The sequence below is a fragment of the Chamaea fasciata genome, unplaced genomic scaffold (genome assembly GCF_029207755.1).
Source record: "Chamaea fasciata isolate MVZ Bird 193981 ecotype frontalis unplaced genomic scaffold, bChaFas1.0.hap1 SCAF_15, whole genome shotgun sequence".
In the NCBI taxonomy this organism is placed as follows: Eukaryota; Metazoa; Chordata; class Aves; order Passeriformes; family Sylviidae; genus Chamaea; species Chamaea fasciata.
In genome coordinates, this window is record NW_027094100.1 from 9,747,542 (window position 1) to 9,768,257 (window position 20,716).

Below are 20,716 nucleotides of genomic sequence, written 5' to 3' on the forward strand. Positions count from 1 at the left end.
ATTAGCAAGTTGGGCTGGCAAATGGTTGTCTACCACAACACAGAAATTCAAAGCTGTCCCTTTCTGTTGGAAAATTAGATTCAGGACTGCGCCTGATGAAGTCTCTTCATCCAGCAATCTCTCCTAAAATAGCTTAAAAATGCATCTTCTTTTTGGTCTCACCTGTGCTCTAGCAACTTGTACCAAGCCAGCTCCGCCTGTGGTGTCACATCTTAGGTGACTCTCAGAAGCAACAGGGACTTCAGAGCAGCAGAGGACAAACCAGCAGTGGCTGGCACACGGGGTGTTGTGACTACCATGGGATCTGCCAATACCAGCCCTGTTAATTCTGTCCTGGGAGCCTCATGATATCCTGACAGCCCAAAGTAGTGTCCTCTCAGACCCATCCAGGCCATCAGCTTTATGCTGCAGAATAACACTGCATGGCGAGAACGGCCTCTTGTGGAGCTGAGCCCAGGTCTGGAGGGTTGTGCACGGTCTCAGTCCTTTCAGGCTTCTCCTTTCCCAGCTGCTGGGTCTGGGAAGAGTGAGAGAAACACACGCCATCCCTAGACCTCCAGCTTCACCAACCATTCATACTGAGAAAGGAAGGAAGGAGCTGGCTGAGAGCTCTACTCTTCCAAAACCCTGCACCTGTCACAGCCCAACAGTTGGGTCCCTGCAAAAGGGCAGGAGAAGGCTCTGTAGGTTCTGCCAGCAAAGGACTTCTATGGAGAAAGGAGAGCAGCCACACTGCAGTCGGGCTCCCAAAGTTCTGCCTGACGATGGAGGATGTCACCACGATGAAGGATGTCACCACGCCAGCTCTCCCTTGCTGAGTGATCCATTGTATTCATGAAGGGAACAGGTAAGGAGATAAAGACCCTCGCATGGACCATTCCTTCCTGCAGGAGGAGTTTGACAGAGCTCAATAACCACTGCTATCCACCACACCTCCATGTCACCAGAAACAGCAGATTTTTGCTGCCTCCTGGAGCTGCCTTGTCCTGGAGCAGAGCCACGGCCCCATCTCGGAGGGGCTGATGAACCTGCAGGCTCTGCAGCCCAAGAAACAAGATCCACCAAGCACCAGCTTGTTTTTAGAGCATCACCAAGCCATTTACTCTGTCGAAGCATCACCATGTTTCTTTGCTGTCTGCACTGGGCACAGGGGAAAAGCAGCACTGCCAAGGGGGTTTAAAAGCACCCATGTGTCACCCAGCAGCACACCAGCCCTTGGGACAGGATGGGACAGGAATTGGGACCAGTCTCACCAGCGGCAGCAGGACCCCCATGCTGAGTGAGCAGGAGATGAGGCCACCCATCCCGCTAGATAGCTGCTGTTGGAGCCATGGTTCTGGGCTGCAAAGCTGCCTCCTCCTGTCCCCTGTCCTGGTCCAGCCTCTGCTTCTCCCCCTTCCTGGGGGCAGCGAGGGACAAGTGCATCTTGCCGGCAATGAAACAGCAGCAAGTTCCCGCAGCGCACCCTCCAGCACCAGCCCACTCCCCTCGCCCGCTGCGCTGCAAAGCCTCCTGCGCGCTGCCTGTCCTGGCAGGAGCCCAGCCGGTGCCACGGGGACACACCGGGACGGCCGAGCCGACAGCTGCCCTTTAAAGCACAGGGTGTCGCAGGGACTGCCGGCGTGGCGCGGAGACCACGGGCACAGCACGGAGACCCCCAGGGCCAGCAGGGCATGGGAACGCTCACCGCCGGCAGGGCACAGAGACCCCCAGCACCGCCCCAGCAGCACAGGGGCAAGGCAGCGGAGGGCACCGGGGCTGAGCTTACCTTCACGCCGTCATTCTTCTTGTTGCCTCCACTTTTGCCTCCTGGAGAGAGGAGGAAGGAGATTAGCAGAGCCAGGCAGGGCACGAAGACCAGGAGGGCGAGGATCAGCAGCATGGTGCCGGGTGCCAGGGCGGCGGGACCCCCAGGCCCGGCCTGCGGGGCTCGTCTTCTCTCCAGCAATCACCGGTGCGACCCGTGGGAGCTCAGGGGCGACTTTGCCAGCACTGTCCTGTCCTACCCCAGTGGCTCCTGGCCAGGGGCATGACCCGTGTCCTAACGTCACGCCAAGTCCCTGGGGCGGCTGGAGGGGGCCGGCAGGGCTGCTCGGCAGAGGCGGGCTCTGGCCGGGCGATACTGTTGACCCGGCGTGGTGCAGTGTGGAGGAATGGGCTGCCCGCCTGCCGCCCTCTAATTTTAGCCCCATGCTGCCGGGATCATGTGCTGCCGGCCCGCCGGCCCGACAGCTGCAAGCCCGCATTTTGACAGGGATGAAAAGCAGGCGCCTTGCCCTGTGCCCACCCACCGCTGCCGACGCTGCCCCAGCCCCCCCGGCTGCACAAGCCACCCCGCTGCCCTGAAGCCCCAGCGCAGGGCGGGCTCGGTGGAGCCCAGCGCCTGTCGCCCACCAGCCCTGCCGTGGGGACACTGGCGAGCCCTTGGGCCGTGCGGGGGACGGGCAGCACCGGGAGAGATGCTTTGGAACTTCCTGCCTTTTGGTGCTTCCTGTCCGCCTCTCCCGCCGTGGGGCCTGACATCGGATCCCGCCAGCTGCTGGACTCCTCCAGCGTCCGCCACAAAGTGCTAAATGTGTCAGCACGATCCCCTCACGACAACTGCAGATACCAGCCCTGGCCACAGCTCTCTGCCCTGGCACCCCTGCCCACTTGCTACACCTGACACTCGGGGAGCGTCAGCAAAGCACCCTGAAACACCCAAGTAAACCCAAACAGCTGCCACCAGCCAGCTCAGCAGCGTGCAGGGCTTGGCTGGTGTGTCCCAGCCCTGCAGGGCCATGCCCAGCACTGGGGAGGGCTGGAGGTGACAGCGGGAGGATGAGCTCTGCAGTCACATGGCTCCATTTGGTTCCACGCCTGGGGAATCGCCTGTGAAATCCCATATGCAGTGAGGTGTCCCCAGTGGGAACAGCTCTCAGAGGGGCTTCTGGCTGCACTGAGGCCTCTCCAGTGCACGGGCTGGGCTGCCATGCTCGGCCCTGTCGCCATGGCAGCCCTCGGGATGTAGGGAGGCAGGAAGAGAGTGGGGAATCCTGCAAGGATTAGCACCCACCTGCCTGGGGGGAGACCTGTGAGATGCTGCTGCCATCTGCCTGCAGTGGCACATGGGGCCTTTCCCTACTCCCGATGCAGAGGATGCTCTCCCTGAGCCACAAACATCCCCAGGAGGACACAAAACCAGCTGCTTGAGCTCTGGCTGTCCCCAGCACCCACATCCCCATCCCTGCACAAGCCAGATGATTGGGTGCATACAACCCCCAAAACCCTAAAGCACTGTGGATCACTGAGCCTCAACCACACACTTTTTCTCTTGCATCCCAAGCCAGCAGTCTGCCTGGAGGTGCCAGGTGACCTCTCCTGGAGAAGCACCCAAAGCCACACATCCCCAGAGGCACAAGGCTGCAACCTCAGCCTCTCTGTGACACGAGGCAAAGCCAGCTCTCCAGGGGCCCTACAGATTTGCCCTGGGTATCCTGTAAGACAAGAAGATGAGTCCCAGAGACAGCACCTACCGGAGAAGTTCCTGGTGGCCAGCATGGTGGTGAGGATGGCTCCCTGAAAGACAAGGAAGGCAGAAGGAAAGGGTGTGCTGGACCCCGGCCCCCTGCACCCTGCTGCTCCCCCCATCCCTGGGGGAGGAAAGCCCTGCTCAGCACCTGTCCCCCAGCCACTGGAAGGAAGGAAACTGGCCCACGGACTGATATTCTCTTCCTGCCATCAAAAGCAGCTCTCAATACCTGACTTCATATCCCTAGCACCATGGCATTGGGTTGCATTCTCCAAAACTGCCTTCCCTCCGAGATTAAAGGGATATTAAATATCTGCAGGGCACTTTTCAGTCTCACACTGCCCTGTCCTAGATGAAGCAGAACCCCACTGACTGGGGCTGGCAGCTGGCAACAAGGGGACCCATTGGGAGTGGAACTGGATTTAATTGTGATTAAAGCTGTGCCAGCTCAGAGCAGCAGGGCAGGGATTGCTCATGGGAGACACACAAAGATCACCACCACAAAACAACATTTGTAAAAATCCTTCCCCTTTTCCAGCTGAGTCTACTAACTAGTTGCTAAGTGTATAATGAGATTACTTTGGACTAATTGCTTACAGTAATGGATTACTATTTGGAAGTGTATGCCTGAACTAATTTGATTACTTGTCTAGCTGAAAAGTAATAATAGTTTATAGCCAGTTTCTTTGCTTGATAATCTTGTTAGTAGCCTGCAGCTGTACTGCTCTGTGCCATGCTGTGTTCAGGCCTGGAGCGCTGATGGCTCCGGCTGTGGCACAGACCAGCCTCACCCCACTCTGCAGGAGGCATGGTGATTTCCAGAGCTCGTTCCCAGCACCCTGCTGCCAGCTGAGGCTGAGCAGCACCCGGAGATGGGTGCCTCAGGGAGGTGCTCAAGCTGGAGATGGTGATTGCAGAGGGGCCCAGGCTGTGGTGCATGGCAGCATCGGAGAATGGAGAGGCTGTGGGGCTGCTGGGTCGGGTGAGTTTTTTGTCTGTCTGTGGATCACTTTCTTTCTTGGCTGCAAACTGTCTTGGCCATCAGGCAAAGGGTCTCACTGTGCCTCTCAGGCCCATGTCCAGCCCCAGAAAAAAGCTATCTTCACACTGGCTCCAGTGGAAAAGTCCTCACCCCAGTGTCCAGTGTGACTCAGTGCTTTCCTTCAACATGGCTTTCTTTGAGCAGATGGAAACCCCAGCTAGATGAAGCTGTCAGTCCGCTCATCTCTTTCCCCTTCTTCCCAATGGAGGTCTCCAAATGCCCGTCACCCCCACACCACTGCCCATAGACACCACCCTGTCATTTCCCACCCAGGGAACAAGCCCACCAATGACCTGATGGTGCATTTAGCAGCCAGCTTGGACAGAGTTACCTTCAGCTTCCTCCGGGCATTGAACTTCTTCAGGCAGTCCACCGTCTCCTGCCTGTGCATGCATGACGCCACGGTGGCACGGTGCTGGGGAGAGAGAGACCTGGCTCAGAGCAGTGCTGGGGGGAAGGGGCTCCCCAGCCTGGCTCTCACATGCTCACACACGTGTATAATCTCCCATGGCCGAGGCACAGGCCAGAGCTGCCTGCAGCAGCAGCAGCAGATAAAAATTTAATGGGCAGTGGGAGATCGAAGCTTTGGAGTCAGCAGGATCTGCTCTGATGGTGGGGGTGTGTGGAGATTTGGCTGCCCCCCGAGTTAACCCCTTGAATGACTAGCCATGTTTAGCAATGTGCTCAGGGTCTGCATGTGTGTGGTTAAGCCCACAGACTCCTCGCAGACTCCTCCTGCCTTTAGGATCTGATTCAGAGTGAGAACCAGCAGCTGAAACAGCGGGATGCAGCAAAGGGTGGAGGGATTGCTGCTGGGGTGGATGGATGGATAGACACGAGCCTACTCCCATTGCCTCTGAAGAAAGCACAGCGTGACACTGAGAAATCAGCCTGTCCCCACCAGGGCAGGGAGCATATGTGTCCCTCCCATCACCAGGTCCCCCAGGAACATGCTGTTTGCATTCACAAGCTTTTCTTCTGCTGCAAAACCTCAGGGGAAATGCTGCTGTGAGAGCATTGGGCAGAACCATGCCAGGAAACCATCCTCCCAGAATGGAGAGAAGAGCTTGGCAGCACGTCCGATAACAAGTGATCCCCAATGAGATGTTCCCCACTTGCAAATCCCCACACCTCTCTTCCTTCATCCCCAACTCACTGATATCCAGGGGTGCTTCAGAGCCTCCGCTGCCGTGATGCGCTTGGATGGGTTTATTGTCAACATCTTGTTGATGAGATCTTTCGCTTCAGGAGTGACCGTGTCCCACTCAGGGGAGGGGAACTGCCAAAGCAAAGGGAAGAGGGTGAGAGAAGGTGGAGAGACCCTCTGCACTTGTGTTGCTTCTCCTGCAACTTGGGACAGGTTGGAGAAATGGTAGCCACTGGAAAGAGCTACCAGGTAGGAAAGAGCAGGAGTGGAAGAAGAAAGTTGGAAGGCTCAGGACAAGACTTCTATCTCCCACAGAGTGGCCCTGAAATATGTCAGTGTGTGCCCGGGCATGGCAGTGAGGCCAACACTCTCCGACCTGGGCAGAGGAAAGTACTTGTTCCAATCCGTCTGAACTTGTCCTGGTTGCCCTTGTAGAGCAGCAGGCTGTGAGGCAGGGACAGCAGGAGAGAAAGGAGACTGCGAATGGGGGCAGCAAGACAAACCCACTCACATCATAAGCTCCAGCCTTGATCTGCTGGTAGAGTCGGTGTTGGTCTTCATCCCAAAAGGGTGGGTACCCAACCAGCAGGATGTAGAGGATGACACCTGCCCAGGAGAGGAGACAGGATCAGTGGGAGAGAATTCATTGCTGGAGGCAGAAGCACACACAGCCTGGGGTCTAACTCAAGCAGAGAAACAGAAAATAGGGAAACGTGAAGATTTGCTTGCTGTTTAAAGAGCAAAAGGCTTGTTGGTGGCTCCAGCTCAGCACCTGGGGAGGTGCCAGGCTCTGAGAGCCACCATGCAGAGCCCAAAGTGGGTGCCCTGGCAGGGGTGGCTGAAGCCTCCTCCCCATCGTGGATGGAAAAAGGCTCCCCTACGGCCGCAACTGCACGGAGGCATTGCCTAACTCCACCACAGGGAAAAGCAGCAGTATCTCGCCTGACTGGGAGCTTTGGGTACATAACAAGGGGAGTGATCCTTCACAGAAGAGTGCCACTGGATTGGGAGTGTGTTGCTCAGGGTAATGTGTCACCTCCTGGGTAAATCCTCCACCCTGACTTCCCTGAGATGTGACTGGCACTGCCATTTGGGACATGCTGGATGAACTGCCTGCCTCATCCCGCCCAGCCCAGTCCAGCCGCTCCCGGCATTCCAGCCCGCTCTGACTTACCACAAGCCCACAGATCCACGGCTTTGCCATAAGGGTCCTTCCGGAGCACCTCGGGCGAGAGGTATCCCGGGGTGCCGGCGAAACCTGGGACAGACAGCCCGTCACGCCCGCCGTCAGGCAGCCCCCGTCCCCGCACAGCTCACCAGCAAGGACTGCTCCCCGGCCAGGGACAGCGAGAGCCGAGAGTGCTGGCACATCCCGACCCGGTGGGACAGACAACCGCCCTTCCAGAAACCTCTGTGACTCCCGAGGGCAGAGCAAACTCTGCTTTTCTGCCACTGCCAAACCCTAGATGGTGCCTAAGGCTGGAGTGCTCTGCTGTGCACTTCGAGCGCTTGGAAGAGGCTTTCCTCCTCCTGGTCTGCCCCTGTTGCCGGCTTGTCCATCTCACCAGGACACCTCGGTGACTCACGGAGTCCCTGTGGAGCTGTCTGCTCCACATCAGCCTGCTCATCCACAGTGCTTCCTGGGCTGGTGCTGCTGGGACTCTGCCATAACCCTGGGTCATGGTCCTGGAGCCCCCCCGAACTAAGATGCCGAGGAGTGCTGGAGGAGACCCCACCTCAGGCCAGTCCTACTCACCAAACCACGCTTGCTGGTCCCCCTCCACCTCGATGGCGAGGCCAAAGTCAGCCAGCTTGACGGCAGCACCCTTCAGCTTGGATGCCAACAGCAGGTTCTCGGGCTGCAGAAGGAGATGGGGGTTGGAGAGGGGTGAAAACCCCTCAAGGGCTCTGCTTTTGGCAGGGGGAGCTTCCCAGCACAGCAGAGGAAGCTCTGGATGTGCTCCCTAACTGCTTTGTCCCACTCTTTGTTCTTTTGTCCCTGGAACCCTGGGGGATCACAGACTGCAAAGACCTCCCTACCCCATCTCCCATGTGTCATTTCACTCCGGAGCTGGTCTTTGCTCTGTGGGTTTCCCGCAGCCCTACACGTGCTCCTCCCTGCTGTTTCAGCAGCCCTGAAGGACTCTGGGCATTGTTCCACGGTGCTTTGCATCACAGATGGGGTCCCCGTCCTCCCACAGGCTCTCTCCCTGCAGCTCCTACCTTCAGATCCCGGTGAACCACCCCCATCTGGTGGCAGTGCAGGACGGCCTCCAGGATCTGCTGGATGCAGTGGCTGTGGGAGAGAGGAGAAAGCTCACACAAGTGGCCGGTGAGGCAGAGTTTTGTCAGACACTTCTGTTCTGCTGCATTTCACCCCTGTCCCACTCTCCCCATCATGCCTCCCATCAGCAGCCCTGCAGCACAGCTCAGCATCCCCCTCCACCAGAACCCAGACACCTGTGGGGAGCAGTTCCAACCCAGTAAGAACCCAGCAGAGCTTTTGGACACCAACTAATGGTGAGCAGGAACTTAGGGGACACAGCTGAGCCCGTGGGGACCCCACAGGAGTAGCACTGGAGGTGGGGAGCTGGAGACCAACAGTGGAATGACAATACCAGCAAAGATTTGGTCTCCAAACCCAGGCAGAGCAGATGTGCTCTGTGCAACCTTTGCTCCAGCCCCATTTCCCTGCTCTCCTCTAATCCAGGTGGCTCTGCTGTGTCTGCTTGCTTTGTATCTAGTTCATTACATTCCAGCTCTGCTGTGTGCGTGAGACAGGAAGGGAAAAAGACAGAGGCGCTGATCGCTTCTGCTCCAAAGCTGCCTGTGTGCAAGGCAGAAGGTCTTTATTTACATGTATTTTATTTTATTTGTATGACACTAATAAGTGGATGGGCTGTAAGTGGATTCAGTGCAGGCAGCCCATTAAAGGAGATCGTTTTCTGCCTAGAAATAAAGGATATTTCCGTGCAGAGACCTGGTGTAGAGTTTTCACCCTCTTGGACATACATCCAGGCTATGCTTAGCCTGGAGGCAAAGCCAAGAGGCACGGTGATACCTGGAGATTGGAGAGAGCCAGATCATGTCCCCTCAAAAGAATGAGACTAATACTGTCCCCTGGATGAACTGCAGGGACTAAAGGGGTGGCTGAAATGGCTCTGCAGAAGGTACCTGGAAAGTGCCAGTGGGAGTATGGGAGGGAGCAGAGCTCCAGCACAGCCTGTCTTGACTGCTCCTCCTCAGTGCTTTCAAGTGGCAAATGGCAGAGAAACACTTGCAGATGGCTGGAATGCAGCTCCCAGGGAAAGGAGAGACATCTGCAGGGTGTCTGTGCTATCATGGCCCTGACTGGCCACCAGCCTGGTGCTGGGTTTCCTCCCTGCCAGCCTGGGAAGCCCTGGTGCCCCTAGACCAGGCAGTCCTGATGCCCCCAGACCAGGGGGGCCCCAACACCTTGTTCATTTACAGTGAGGTCAGGTGTTGGCTATCCCAGCATCCTGGGGAATGAGGATGCTGTGGGCAATGGCTGGGAGCCATCTGATTCAAAGTGGAAACCAGTCCTATGGCAGCACATGCACTTCTTGGCACAGGAGTTGAGCAAGTTAGAAAGAGCATTTTGGGTGGGTTTTTTTTTTTTCTTTTTTTGCACCACGGTTCTGATCTATGAGTATGTGTTGCAGAGTGGCTGTAAAACACCTCCCAGTACAGAACGAGCTGGTGCTGCAGGAAGCCAGTCATGTAGGACCTTGGGAGGGAGCAGCTTGTGGGAGAAAGGGACACCCGGACACCTCCTGTCCCCTCCACAGCCTGGCTCACCTGGCATCCGCTTCGCTGTAGTACTCCCTGGCCACAATGTCCTCAAACAGCTCCCCGCCAGTGACCCTGCAGAGAACAGGGGGAGCTGGATTGACTGACAGCACCCTCAGCCCTGGCAATCCCCCCCAAAATGTCACTGCATGACTCATGGCAGGAGAACCGGGGGTGCAGCACAGGGACCTGCCCTCTGCCCAACTTTGGGGACCAGAGTTTGGTTCAAACCCAGCCTGCAGAAAGGGCTCGGGTGGGGTGGAGGTCACGTCACCCTGGGGGAAGCACGGAGCTGCCCATGGGTTAGGGGATGCAGTGAACCATTACTCACAGGTCAAATATCAGGTAGTGGTGGCCCTCTTCGGAGATGCTGTCGTGGAGCCTCACTGCAGCAGAGACAGAAGGGTTATGGGGTACACCTGGCTCCCAGCCCTTTCCCTGGGAATGCCTTTGCTCCCCTTTGGGCACAAGCAGGAGCTGGGGAAGGGCACAGCAGGGCCATTCCTCTAGCTATTGCCACTGGCTGGGTGGGGGACCCCAGCCATGGACCCAGCCTTGGGCAGTTGTGCAAGGCTCAAAGATAACATCCAAATCGGGGACTGTCCTGGGGCTGCTCCTGGCCAGGGTTCCAGGCAGCTGCTGGGCTATCTTGGGCACTGGGCAGGCTGCAGGCATGGGTGTCCCCAGTCCCATCACGAGAGGTGCCCAAGCAGAGAGAGAGCTCAGCAGGGAGCTGAGCTGGCAACTCTGGCACCCACAGGGCTTTTTTATTTTCTGCTCATGACCTTCCTTTTCTCCTTGGGAATCTCCACGGGATGAATTTTCCCATCTCCTGGCGCCCTCTCCGCTTGGGCACACTCCTTGCCAGGCACAAACCTGTCACCCTGCACCTGCATGCTGGTTATTCAGGCTCAGATCCCTGCTCACACTTAGCAGGCAGGTGTGCAGCAAGGGGACGGGAACAGAAACAGGTAGGGTAGATAAACAGAGACTTGTTCAGCATCCTCTGTCCTCCACCTCATATTTTGTTTGATTTCCTAGAGGCTATGAATATTTAATGCTTCCTCTCTCTCACCTGGTTTCAAGCTGATACAACTTTCAGCATATTTGAGAATGTTGGGAATCGGGGAGGAAAAAAGAAACATTCAGGTGAGAGATTTTGTGGGAGTTTTTACTCCTAGCCCCTTTTACTGCATCTAAATCAGCTGAGCCCTATATGGAAACATCCTCCAGACTCAGTGTGAGCCAGGGGAGATAACAACCCCAGCAGTGAGCGCAGACGCTGCACTGTGTCACTCTTATCTGCCAGGTCAGCAGTCACCACTTTGCTGGTCCTTTTCCTGTCTCCAAGCTCTGTGGGCCAATCCAGCAGCTGCCAAGAGCATGTTGCCAGCAGCATCACCTCACCTCGCCAGGGCACAGAGCAAACAAGATCCAGTAGGCTGGTCAGCATCTTTTCTGTCTGTCTCTCTTTTGGTCTTGACTACTGACACAACTTGCTCATCTTATTCCCCAATTATCCCTCCCCACTGCTGGCCTCTGCAGACATCCCCTGTGCTCCAACATCTGTGTCTGCTCTGTTTTTCTCCAACATACAGCCCCAGCTTTTCTGCCTTCCTCTGCTGGAAGAAACATATTTCCTCCTGTTTCATCTCGCCTGGGAGGGATTTGGGGGTATCACTCCTGCAATCCCACAGAAGCCAAAGTATTATCAGGGGGATTAGGTGAGTTTGGTGTGGATAGGGCCAGCATAACCATAAGCATATGGTCCGGATACATTCCCTGCTTGGGGAAGTCCCAAAGCCTGTGGCTGCCAGGAGCCAAGGAGGTATAAGAGGGAGCAGCTGCTCTAAATATAGCCAGATCCTACAAGTATCTGTTACTGACCATAGTCAGAGAGAGCTGCACTGGCTAAACCACTCCAGCCCAGAGGTGAGAGCCAAGGCAGGAGCAGGACACAGCTTCAGGAATGAGAATCAAAGTATCAGGAGTTCAACCTCCACAGCAAAGTGCAGCCAAAGTTTTCCCAATACAGCAAGACTTCCCTGAATGGAAACAGCTCTCCCTGGCATATCACCCAGTGCTGTGGATGTGCTGTGGGGTCCTGGGCCTGCCCTTGACTGCCCGTGCACAGCCTCCCATGTGAGGCTCTCCAGCAGGCACGGTGCAGAGCCCAGGTTGGCTCCTCCAGGAACTGCAGCACGGCATTCTCATGGGAGATGGAAGGAGCCCACCTTGCTGCAGGGAACAAGTAAGAGGGCCGCAAAGCCCTGGGCAGCTGGGGTGCTTCTCCCTGGGCAGGGCTGGACAGGGCTGTTTTGTCTCCTCCAGCAGCAGTGCCTCCTCTTCCTCTCACCAGGCTGCTCTGCTCTGGCACCGCTCGCTCCAGCTCCTGTGTGGGTAACGAGCCGCCTTTGCTGCACGGAAGAACGCTGCAAGCCCAAGTTTCCAGGCAGCAGGAGCAGTGGAGGGGGGTGAAAGGAAAGAGGGTGTGGGGTGGGGGGTGGAGAAGAGCCTCCTGGGTATAAATAGCAGCAGATTGGGTTTGTTAGCATCTCATGCTGTTAACCCCTTCCAGCCTTTGCAGCTCTGAACCTGCCAGGTTACAGCCAGACAGCGAGGGGATGGGGGACAAGGATAGGGACAGGTGAGGTGTTTTGGTCCTCGGAGACCTTGCCAGACCCATGGGAAGGTGATGGAGGGGAAAGGGTGGAAGACAGTGGTGGGAAAGATCTGTGGCCAAGCTGGGAACCTGGGGAGCCTGCAGGTGCCATCCTGCAGGTCTCATGCAGTGAGTTCCTCCGGGTTTAGTACTTCTTCCTATTCGAACACTTTGCAGTGTGTTTCCTTCAGGTCGCGGCAATCCCCGCATGTGTTCTGGGGCAAAGAGGAGGCAGGACGCCCCGGAGGGACCCCTGCAGGACAGCTCCTGGTCCTACTGGAGCAGAGGCTGGGGAATGCTGCAGGGTCCGGCGCCCCGACAATGAAGGGGGGACCTGCCACGCAGCCGTGTGCCCGAGACAGATGGAAGCTGACAGTCTTTTTTGGAACTGAAATATTTATGGGACAGGAGCCACATGGCTCGTCCCAGTGGCCCCGGATCTAGCTCCCTGGATCTGCTGCAGCAGCTCCTGGGGAAGGATGGATCCAGGTCACCGGAGCAGTGAGGGGGCCAGGGAGGAGCTCAGCCACAGGGGAACCCTCCCAGCTCCCGACTGTGGGTTGAGAGGACTGCAGAAACCACCAAATGCTTTCCCAAAAGCTGTGGGATCTCGCTGGGATTGATACATCCTGGGGTACAGCAGAGGGAAGAGGGGGTTCATCCAGTCCATCCACAGGGACCAAGAGCCTGCATCAGCATCACTTCCAGGATGGAGTTTGGGAATTTTTTAAATTTTTTTTACTGCAGTTTTTTCCCCTCCTCTCTCTCTCTCTCTCTCTCTCTCTCTCTCTCTCTCTCTCTCTCCTTCTGGCCTATTTTTGTCTTTTGCAGGGGCTCAGGAGTTTTCCTGAAACAGCTTTTCCGAAGGAGGCTACTTTCAGATGGACGGTCGGTGGGAAAGTCTTCGCTTCCCCCCCCGCCATCGCTCCTCCCACACGCCCCGCGCTGCTGCTGCTGCTGCTCCGAGCTGCAGCCGCTTTTTGGAGCATGCAGAGGAATACGACACCCGAGCGGGGGGAGAGCAGTAAAAATAGCCTCTTGCAGCCTCCCGGGGCTCCGCTTCTCCCTGAGGGAGCTATGGCCAAGTGGGTTAGTCCGGACCTACTTCGGTCCCCCTATGCCCAGTGGGGGCCTTTTTTCCCCATGACCCCGTTTGAAGATGGTGCTTCCCATGAGGAAGAGGAGGGATGGCTCTGCAGATCAACCAGGCAGGACGACACCGAGCCCTTCTCAGCCTCTGGGACAAACAGTCCATGCTGCTGCAGACAGGGCTGGATTATGGATGGAGACCCCCTGGCTGGGACATGGGAGGGCAAGTGGGCAACAGAGCCAGGTGTGGAGCACCAGCAAGGGAGGTGCAGGGTGCACTCACCGATGTTGGGGTGCTTCAGGAGACGGCAGATCCGGGCTTCTCGTTCCAGCTTCTGGTGATCTGAAAGAGGCAGCGGCCCTAGATTAGAATCTGAGGAAGGGAATCGGTGGCTCTCAGAGGAGGTGTTGGCACAAGAAACCTGGGGGGTCAGAGCAGCTATTTTTTTGCTAAAGAGTTTCAGATTTTGGGATAAATTCAGCATCAGGGTCCAATGGGCACTATCCCAGCACAGATGCAGTCCCTGGCTAAGCCCCTCAGGCACTGATGCCATGGGCAATCTTGAGTTTGGAATGATCCTTTGCTGTCCCCTCTCCCTTCTCTTTGCTGAACAATCTCTGATCACCTCCCAAATACCCTGGATTTGTCTGGGTTATCCTTGCTGGCAGCGCTTTTCCTTTTTCTCCTGTTCATCCAGGCACAGGCAATCAGCCAGGACATTTCTGGCCCTGTATTGTACAATTTGAGCAATAGAAGGCAGAGTGAACCAGTGAGAGGTGTCAGGATGAAATGAGGCTATGGACTTCACTCCCCCTTGCCATCGTCAGCCATTCCACACCAGGGATTTGCTCTCCTACACTGCAGAACCCTATCTCGGAACTGGTGCCTGTCTCCAAACAGGAAGCGCAGGTCCCACTCCCCAGCTTTCAGCAGGCTTGGGGATGTGAGACAACAGAGCTCTGGGCAAAGTAAGTTGAGCTGAGCCAAAAAATCCTCCGCCCTGGGACAGCTCAGAATGAATCTGCAAATCATTTTGTTTCTTCCTCTGCGCTTCTCTCCTTGCTCACACCTGACCCAGCCACCCTGCGTGGAGGTGCCTGACTGGAGGGATTTTGTGCAGGAACTCAGCAGCCAGGACAAGCGAGGATATAATTAGGGCTGCTGTCTCTCAGTGCTATCACTGCTACCTTGCAGGTTCACACCCCAGAGTCTCGCTCTGCATCAAACCAAACCTGGGTGTCTCCGACCACTGAGACGTGAAAGCGACGCAGCCCCTTCTCCGTGGGGCTGCAGCCTTGTCCAGGGCTCAGTATCCTGTCCGAGAGGCACCCCGGGGCTTGGGGTGAGTTTTGCAGCCTGTACTCTGTGAGCTGAAGGCTGAGATAACCTTGGTGGCCTCATTCAGCTCCCTACATCGTTTCCCCTGATGGGTGACAACCTTCCCAGGGTGGGACAGGGTGACAAGTAGAGGTTGGAGTTCAAGCTGTTCTCACAACTAAAGTCCATTGTGGGGTAGATGATGGGGATGGGATGGAGGGACAGTGTGACCAGCGGGGCAAGCACTTCTCTGGGGAGGTGGATTACAGCCTCTCCTACCCCACAAACCCAGCTCCTGCACACACTCAAACCCCATTTTTCTTCCAGGATCTCCACCATCTCTCCTCCTGTCCCCTCTGTGTTGGCAGCCAGGAGGATGTCTAAAGAAACAGACCATGACTGGGGATGTTTTGCAGCTTCTCTCGCCTTCACCCCACTTCTCTCCTTCCTGCCCTTTGTTTCTGGGGAAGCGCCATCCTCCCTGCCAGCACTGCAGAAATGGGGGGTTCCAGACCATTAGCCAAAGTCGCTGGTGATTCCAGCTGGCAGAGCAGGGAAAATAACCCCAGTGAAGCTTCTCCCAGGGACTGCTGGGCACTGCAGGGACAGCACAAAAGCCCAGGAGAGAAAGGAGAGGGGCAAACTGCTGGAGGAGGCGAGCGGAGGCAGGAGGGAGCAAAGGGAGGGTGGCTCAATCTGCTGCTCCAGGCAGCCCTGAAAACTGGGAGGCGTTTGCCAGCTGGGGTACATGGGCAGGAACCAAGGGCTGAGCCCAGCACTGCACACCCTGCCCAGAGCCCAGTCTTTGGCTTTGAAGGAAGAAAATCCCTGAAGAGGGGCAGGGGTCAGTGCTGGAGGACCTGAGGGGCTCAGTGCTGGTGCTGTGCTGCTTTGGCGGCACTGTGAGAGAGATACTGCGACACACTGGTTTAATTCCAGGTCAGAAAGGAGCTCGTCACTCTTTTCTGCATTTAAATTTTGCCTTCGGAGGTCAGCAGTGGAACTGGGAGAGACACTGAGGGAGGTTAATTAAACCCTCCTGGCAGGGTGCTTCCTCCCAGCACACATCCTGCATTCCCGACAGCCAGGGAGGAACCGGAGCAGGGACATGGCATCTGCTGCCTCATCCTTTCAGTCCACCTCATCACCTCTGCCAGGTGCCTGGGGGCAGAGGGGTCCCTGGCTTGGGGCAAGGGCTGGTTGATGACTTCTGTGCTGGCTCATCTCAGCCTCACTCTGAGGAGCAGCCAGGATGGACCCACCAGGACAGACCGGCCAGCAGCAAACAGCCAATGTGCTCCACCAGAGCAGATGGCAGAGAGGGGTGAGGGCCCATTTCCAGGTAGAAATGAAGTCAAACCCCCACCTGAAGGGACGTTTCCCTTTCACTGATGTAGGTATATGAGTAGGAAAACTTACAGACCCCAGAGCAGGGATGGGGTGTCAGCAGGGGCCCTCTCAGAAAGTTATGCTCCCAAAATAACTGTGCTACCCTGCGCCCAAAGCTGGCAGTGGTCTGACTTGTTGCGAGGCTGTAACAATCATTTTGCTGCAATGTGTGTGCAGGGTGGTGGTGGGGTCTCAGGGACAGAAATGGGGTCCTCTGACTCCTGAGGCAGATTGGGGTCTGGGAGTTGCCCTGAGCCTTGGCACAGCCAGGCTGCGGATGCATCTGTGTGATCGGATGGGATGTGGCGAGCAGCCACCAAGGCACCTCCTCAGGATGTTCACCCCATCCATCAAGGAGCTCAGTGTGTACTGCAGCTGGGACAGGGTGGGGTGAGGGGGTCCCCATTGCAATCAAAGACCCCCTCACTTCATTGCACATCAAAGGCATCATCCCAGCACCATGCAGAGGGTACAAATTCCCCAGTACATGACCCCTGCTCGCCTCATGCCTTCCCTAAAACACCCTCAGTACTCACCTCGAGCAGAGAGCTTCTTGGTATTGATGATCTTGGCTGCATACTCTTGTCCTGCCAACACCTTCACGCATCTCCGGACAATGGAGAAAGCGCCCCTGGGAACAGAAGAAGCCAGAGGTGAATGGGCACAGCTCAGCCCTCAGGTGGCTGTGGGGTGGAGGACAGCCACAGCATGGGGACAAGGATGGGGACAGGTGCTGACTGGGGCAGGGACTCGGGCAAAACATGGAGGGATCTCAGCCGGCTTCCCTGCACCACTGTCATTGAGGAATGATGAGAGGAGGCACATGCAGACCTACAGATGAATGTGGATTTCTCCCCTCCGTGCTCCTCTGGGACATCCCAGACACCGTGCGCTTTCCCTCCTCCTCCTCCTGGCTTTGCCCTACCTGTTGCCAGGAGGGAAGGGGCAGTGATCTACCGGGGGCGCTGGTTCCCAAGGGAAACTGTGATGGCTGCAGCTGCCACGTAGCTCTCCGCCACTTCAGTCTGTGTGGCTCTGCCTCTTCTAGACCTTTCAGCCACAGCAGGACTTAGCAGCTGTGACTATAACCAGGTCCCCCTCCCTGCAAAACTGTCACCCAGGCAGGGACAGCCCAGGGGACCTTGTGAGGATGGAGCCCAGCTGGACAGGGATGGATGCTGTTGCACCTTGCACACGCATGAGTCAACGTGCAAAGCTCTCCTGGGGTCTGTCAGGCGAGCGAGCACGAGTGCTTGGGACATTCCAAAGACTCCTGTCTGCCCTGGTACCCCATAGCCCAAGTCCTGCCAGCTCGTGGTACCGCCAGTGCCAGCGCAATGCTGGGAGCTGCAGCACTGCAATCACACACACATGCACGCTCCAGCCCTGCTGAGCACAACCTTTGTGCCAGGTTCCCTTTCCTGCCAAACCTCTCCATCGCTAAAATAACAACTATCAAAAGCAATCCCACCTCCTGCCCCACCTTCCCCCACTCCCCTTCACCCCACTCCAACTCCCTGCCGAGGAATAAAAGGCCGCGAGCTGGTGAGAGCGGCGGCTAATTGATTTTAGCGGCGGGGGTGGGTGGAGACGGGCAATTTGGGTTTGAATGTGATTTTTAGGAGAGCAGGCGAGCAGCGGGTGTGGAGGGATGAGGATGGAGCCCCAGCAGAGCTGGCAGCCCACGCACCCAGTGCTGCCGTGCAGAGCATCGCTCACGGCACGTGCCAGGCAGGAGTTGGGGGAAAACATCCCGGTGCTTCCCAGCTTCCCCATCCTGCCATTTAATCCTGGCTGCTGAAAGAGCTGAGCTGTTAATATCCCTGAATCCTGGGGAAGAATTAACTGGAAAGGGTGGGCGAAATGTTTCATATCCAGCTTGCCATAGGTAGGCAGACCAGAGCTATTGGCAGTTCTGTGGTCTCGCTCTCTTCATCCTGCTGGGAACCCCACACTGTGTAGTGTTTGTGGGCTCCTGTGGATCCCTGGGACTCGTTTTCTCTATTTTTTTTTTCCCCTGAAGATGTGTGAGATGTTTCTGCAGTGGCAGGACAGTCTGCAGCAGAGAGTGCAGCAAGCAGGGATGTCCCTCTGTCCCAGCTCAGGGTTTCACTGCAGAGCCCAGCATGAGGCATGAGGCTGGAGGGCTGCAGGTGTCCCAGATCCACTGGAGGCTGGGGACTGATGGTCACTCCTGGTCCCAGTGTCCACAGCCACTTGCTCATCTATTTATTTGAATTGAACAGTGAAGAACAGGGAGCCATGTAAAATGGCAGTTTCACTCCCCCAGCTGCATTCCTGGCTTTTGGCTCCTCCAGACTTTCCTAACATAAACCAAATATCTATTTGTGGTCTGTAAAGCATAAAGAAAAACCCTATGTGCCTGGAGGGCGGGTGGAACATGGAACACTGGATGCAGGTGCAGGATACGCAGGGGTACAGCATGCTTGCCATACCCCCATCCTTGTTACAGTTGGGTCCCTCAGTGGGTCTGCATTGGCCAGGAACCCTCCACATTGGGTGTTTGACACCCAGCCGGGCTCTACTCCCTGTGCCAGGCTTCTCCCTTGCTACTCAGTCCCATTGTAGGATTTTTTTCCAGCCTAGGGGGAAAAAAAGCCCCCTTTGCTCCATCTAAATACAGCATCTTCATGGCAAAGGCAGCATCCCCTTCCACACCAGGGGCTCATGAAGCACTGCAGGCAGTGTGGGGGGGTGCCAGGCAGGGAACTCAACCCCCCTGAGCTGCAAGAAACCCCTCTGGAAGGAAGGAATCATGTCCTGTTCCCTGGCCATGGGCAGCAGCATGTCCCTTTGCTCCCTGGGTCCTGGGTCTTTGGATGGGGATCACCTCAACCCTGGTGACAGCTGGGGACCCCCATCTCTGACTGGCTTGGATGAGACAGCGTGTCCCAGTCTGAGCAGGGGACGGGTACATCACCTGCAGGACCATGGGTACAGACCGTGTCCTTGTCACCTGGCTGGCCGCCAGCGCAGGGTGATGTTGGACCCACAGAGCAGCTCAAGCCCTGTGCCTGCAGCCCTGAGGCCTGGCACTGCTGAGCCCCAGCCCTGCAGCCTCTGTCCCTGGGTCCCTAGGCCAGGCATGACCCCATGCCTTGTCCCCATGGCCCTCCCCACCAGCTCAAGCAGTGGCTCTGCCACCAGGATGCTCCGCTTCTCCCTTTTTCACACCTTCCCTGCCAGCGCCCGGCTGTGCTGCTGCCTCCCTCCCTCTCTTCAACACCTCCTCCTCCTCCGAGGCATTTTATCTCCTTTCTAGAGAGAAGAGTGTGGGCTGGGGATTTTTTGTTCCTCCATATTTTTTTTTTCCTTTTTAATAAGCCCCCTCTCCCGCAGCTCCGGGAGCGGAGGGGCTGATCCTACGGCTCGGCACGGTAATTGTCTCCAGCCTCTCCCTGAACCTGCTGCGGGGGCGGATTTGGAGGCGCCGATGGAGCTGCACTTCATGTTTGTCCTACTCCGGGGGGCCGTGGGCAGGATCCTCTCCCTGTCCCCCCCGCTGCCCCCCGCCCTCCGCCCGACTCCCTCCTGCAAGCGTGGGGGATCGGAGCAGCCCTTCACTTGCTCAGCTTTGCGGGGGCTGCCGCAGGAGTGGGTTTTCCCCAGCTCCGTGTCCCCCGCTCGGGACAGATGTCCTCCCATGTTTGGGAGGTGCAGGGATGTGCCAAGGGTTTGTGCCTTGCCGGGCACACTCTGCAGATCTCCCTCCCCATCTCTGCCTGCCCCCAAAGCCCCACCGCGGTGCTACCATTTAGATGTGTGGCATCCCAAACCCGCACCTGCCCGGCTGTCAGGATGGGTGAGAGCCGAGGAAACGGCAGAGAAACAGGGTGGGTGCAGCAGCCTGGCACCCCGACCTGCCGCCCTGCCAGCCGGGCTGGGGACACACCGTGTTCCCCCCAAAACACCACCCCAGTCCCTTGGGGACAGCAAACTCAAGATGGACCCTCTCTGCTCTGAATCCTTGCAGGACGCTGCTCCCTACCAGGGTCTGGTGCGGGGAGAGTCGCTCTGCCCAGCTCTGCCAGGACAGACCCACCCCGACTGGCACCGGGAGCATCTCTCCGGAGGAGGAACGACACTTCCCAGCGCGAGCAGCTGCCGCAGCAGAGCAGAGGTGCAGCACTTCGTCCTCATTTCCCTCTCTAAGCCCATGAAGCAAAAATTTCCCCGTGGGAAACCGCTGATTTTTGAATGTGCCAGGATGTGCTGGAAACCATCCCAGTGGAAAATCCCCAACCAGCCCCGCATCACCTTGGCTAAGCTGCTGAAGCCCCTAACTCGGGAACATTTCCGTGCTCCTCTTGTACCTGCCCTCTTGAGTGGATGGAAAAGCTGCGGGATGCACCGAGCTGGGGATGCTGCCCCTGCATCACCCCAGAACTGGGGTGGTCGGGGGCAATTCTCTTAGGGGCTGGTGAGCTGCTGCGCCAGCTTTGCTCCTTTATTCCTGTTAAAATGCACGTGTCCAGGTGGTTTTACACCACAGTGCTGGGCAATGCAGGCAGCCCCGGAGCCTGAGTGCTCAGCCCTCCAGTCAGCACCCACCCAGCAAAGCATTGCAGCCCGGATACCTTCAGGAGCCCTCCTGGTCCTCTCCCATCACTCCTGGCCTGTGAACTCCCCTCCACATCCCCACGGCCACCTCTGCCCAACCAGAGCCCCACAGCCTCACCACGGGCACCGAGCAGCCACTGCCTCACCTGCCCACCCCTTGCCACCAC

The 20,716-nt window shown here is 57.1% G+C and overlaps 1 protein-coding gene across 2 annotated transcripts in view; it reads right to left on the bottom strand.

The window, feature by feature from the left end:
- CAMK2A (calcium/calmodulin dependent protein kinase II alpha) overlaps positions 1 to 20,716 on the bottom strand; it is a 34,270-nt gene that overhangs the window by 11,892 nt on the left and 1,662 nt on the right. For both annotated transcript variants that reach the window (XM_066197490.1, XM_066197489.1), the window contains exons 2-13: positions 16,505 to 16,599; positions 13,545 to 13,604; positions 9,842 to 9,896; positions 9,520 to 9,585; positions 7,924 to 7,996; positions 7,457 to 7,559; positions 6,875 to 6,958; positions 6,212 to 6,306; positions 5,710 to 5,832; positions 4,885 to 4,968; positions 3,516 to 3,558; positions 1,769 to 1,809 (exon numbers count right to left, since the gene is read on the bottom strand). In XM_066197490.1, coding sequence (XP_066053587.1) covers positions 1,769 to 1,809; positions 3,516 to 3,558; positions 4,885 to 4,968; positions 5,710 to 5,832; positions 6,212 to 6,306; positions 6,875 to 6,958; positions 7,457 to 7,559; positions 7,924 to 7,996; positions 9,520 to 9,585; positions 9,842 to 9,896; positions 13,545 to 13,604; positions 16,505 to 16,599 — 922 coding nt within the window. The remainder of the gene's footprint in view (positions 1 to 1,768; positions 1,810 to 3,515; positions 3,559 to 4,884; positions 4,969 to 5,709; positions 5,833 to 6,211; positions 6,307 to 6,874; positions 6,959 to 7,456; positions 7,560 to 7,923; positions 7,997 to 9,519; positions 9,586 to 9,841; positions 9,897 to 13,544; positions 13,605 to 16,504; positions 16,600 to 20,716) is intronic.